Source organism: Morone saxatilis, unplaced genomic scaffold (genome assembly GCF_004916995.1).
Source record: "Morone saxatilis isolate NCDOM2014 unplaced genomic scaffold, NCSU_SB_2.0 Contig4, whole genome shotgun sequence".
NCBI classification, from domain to species: Eukaryota; Metazoa; Chordata; class Actinopteri; family Moronidae; genus Morone; species Morone saxatilis.
Window position 1 is genome coordinate 12,322,049 of NW_023339984.1, and position 3,350 is coordinate 12,325,398.

Here is a 3,350-nt window from a genome sequence, read left to right on the forward strand (position 1 = left end):
TTTCAGGAATGAAAATATCCAGATAGTGTATTTTAATGAATTCAATCTCACTTTAAGTAGAAGCAAAAAACATTTTCACATCTTTATGGTTTATTACAATGAACAAAGTTATATTTAAAAGGTCTCTATTTTGTGTTAACCTTTTTAATTTGTTGTAAATTACAAATTTTCTTAAGCCCCAGACTCACAGAGTGTCATCAAGGGTTAGTGTAGTTTTGGGATTTATCTGTGATAATAATTAAGTCATCTACATAATAATAATCTATGATAACATAAGGGCCTGGGTCTTTGACCAACTGGCAGTATTGTAGGTGTGCAAACACTTGTACACCAAAGTGGTTAACCCTTGTGCTAATTCTACTGGACCAACAGCATCATATGCAACCATGGAGCCCGGCCTCTCATCACCACCACAACCTTATGAAATTCTAATTAGTGTCTAAAAATACAGCCTATTTCCTGATCAAACAAAAAGCAGGGCTGGACAGGAGGAGGAGGCTTACCGTGGCTGCTCTATTATCTAAACTCTACTCGTTTTAGGATTGAAAGGAGATCTCAATAGTATTCTGTTTTACTGTTCATTAATACCAGTTTTATAGTGTTACAGAGATATATGTCAACAGAAGTTTTTCAAAAAGACATTTTATTAGCTATACAAAAGCACTCACTGAATACAAAGCACTTGGTTTATTATGTTACAGTGAATAATGCATGGATGTATCCGCAGCAGATCTAGTCAGCTCATACAGCAGAATGACAGTCTTGTGTCGTCTGAGTAGAGATATCATTTATTTTCTTCTTTCCTAGTTAAACAGCCTGATTTCCCACATCAGTCTGGTCTCTCCCAAATAATGTACCGTACACTCAAATATGGGAACAGTTGTCAGGACAGTGGGAAGAACTTTGTCAATTAAGCAGCACAATTTTAACAAATTTTCAATGTGAGCAACATGTTAATGTTCAGATTTATGTCTCCAATCGTGACTTTTTAAAGTAAACTGACCATGAAAATCCACTAAACTGAAACAGAACAGTTCAGTTTCATCAAACAATCTAAATTTTAAAGAATTAATAGTTTGAGAACCTAACTCTAACAGCCATAATATGTTATCTTTGTGATTACCGAGCAACAAGGACACATTGTTAGTATGAAAATATAGCTGGTTACTTGTAAGTGTCCTTCATTGTATGAATTCTGTAATAACATCTATCAATAATACCGATTCTTCTACATTGATCCTGCGTTTCCACATCAGACGGCAACGACAGCCTTGCCGATGTTTTCTCCCTGCAGTATCCCCATGAAGGCAGCTGGCATTTTTTCAAAGCCCTTTGTGATGTGCTCCCGAAACTGCAGTTTGCCCTGCGGATGCAGAATAAACAAATCACAGAAACTGAAGCATCAACATGGGCAACCGGACTGAGTGAGAGTAAATCTTTACTGAAGACACACACATAAACACAATTCTGAATGAGATCCAGCCTCATAATGAATTCTTTTCAGTCACTAACCTCTTTCAACCACCCCATCAGCCTCTTGAGGGACTCAGGGTGCTTGTGCTCCCACCTGCTCTGCATGAAGCCCTCCATCTTAAGCTGCTTGAAGATCATGGTCAGGTGGGGGTATGGGCCTAAGAGAGAGAGAGAGAGAGATGATTAAAGAAATGAAAAAAACCTACAACAAACACAAGTAAGTGGTCCCGGGAAAGAAACTCTGTTGAGATAAAGCTCTGTTTATACAGCTTCTCCAGCATTTCACTAACACAATGTCGCCCTCTAGTGAAAAAGACATAGAATCATCTGAACGTGTAAAGCTTTTACTGCATTTCAATTTTGTTTCAATGTTTTGTTTGAACAAGCAGGTATCGAGTTAAAGCGGAAGAAAACAGCTGGACTATCGATATAGAAAATTAAAGTAGGGAAGTACACACCTGTTTGGGGTGTGGTGTCATTGTACGTGGAAATGGCTCCACACACGGCGATTCTCCCAAAGTTCTTCATGTGTTGCAAGGCAACACTTGAAGAAGGGCCTCCTACCTGAAATAAGAAGAAGCATTATTTTAACCAGTGGTTCTCAACCTGGGGTCCAGGGAGCCCCAGACGAAGTTGAGGGGGCTCCAAGGAGTCCCCAGAAAAGCTGAGAATATTTTAACTTCACTATTATTTCAATGTCTAATGAGAGAATGTATAAAACTGACTCTTCTGTTAACAGGTTTCACACTCTTCATTGAGACTATATGATCAAATTTGGGCTCACAGCCTGATGTGTATTAGTTTGGAGGTCCTTGACACCAAAATGATTGACAGCTACTGATTCAAACCACTGAAGATAATAGCAGTAATGGTGTTTAAAACATTTAGTCCACACTGTCAGAGTAAGCTGGAACACTTGATCACACACATTTGTCAAACAGCAGTAAGGAACTCCAGAATGCAATAGAAGAAATAAGTGAAAAATTTATAAAAAGAGCACAAACAGGAACGCTTTATGGGCTTGGAACTACACCACCATTGCTTACATTCTCAAAGAAGCAGTCATATCCCTCTGGAGAAGCCTTCTTCAGTGCCTCATCCAGGGAACCCACAGTCTTGTAGTTGAAGGCCTCGTCGAAGCCCAGTTCTTTGAGGAAAGCCACCTTGGCATCAGACCCTGCTGAACCCACCACCTTACAGCCCTTGAGCTTGGCAATCTGGCCCACCACGGAGCCCACCGCCCCCGCTGCCGCATTCACCAACAGGGTCTCGCCCTTCTGGAGTCCCAGGACTTCCTCTATCCCGTACAGAGCCGTCAGTCTGGAGGGGACAAGAAAGAGTCAAATCAAAACCATCAAAAACCTGAAAAACTTGTGTTTTCCCTCCAGTTCCACAGAGGAGCCTCACTGACCTTCGTAATGTAAACTCTTTTCGTAATTGCTTCCATAGCAAGGTTATCACGAGCAGGACAAAACATCTGGAGCCTTGCACGTTTATTTTCTCAAAGACAGACAAAACCCAGCTGCTCTACGAAGCTAAACAACTCTCTCTCTCTCTTCTACCGGCCACAAACGTAAGCAGGGAAATTAACTGTCTTATCTAACATTTACAAAGGGAAGGTTAGATATTCTTGTTCTGAACAACAGTTCTCACATGGGAGTAGCCCGCTGCTATTTACACTTGTAGTTGACTTCCTTCTTTCTTTAATAAAAAGGTCCAGTGTGACATTTAGGAGGCTGTATGGGCAGGAATGGAATCCAATATTCATGGGTATGTTTTCATTAGTGTATAATCACCTTAGAATGAGTCGGTTTTATCTACAGATGTGGCGGGTTGCCTTCCATGGCCACGTTAAACTGTTTCTACAGTAGCCCAGA

General features: G+C 40.6%; 1 protein-coding gene across 1 annotated transcript in view; it reads right to left on the reverse strand.

Annotated features, from left to right (window-relative positions):
- Positions 1-641: 641 nt before the first annotated feature.
- LOC118337902 (prostaglandin reductase 1-like) overlaps positions 642-3,350 on the reverse strand; it is a 6,319-nt gene continuing 3,610 nt past the window's right edge. The window contains exons 6-9 of the mRNA XM_035675058.1: positions 2,520-2,793; positions 1,932-2,037; positions 1,513-1,631; positions 642-1,363 (exon numbers count right to left, since the gene is read on the reverse strand). Of these exons, the coding sequence (XP_035530951.1) occupies positions 1,253-1,363; positions 1,513-1,631; positions 1,932-2,037; positions 2,520-2,793 (610 nt within the window). The 3' untranslated portion in view covers positions 642-1,252. The remainder of the gene's footprint in view (positions 1,364-1,512; positions 1,632-1,931; positions 2,038-2,519; positions 2,794-3,350) is intronic.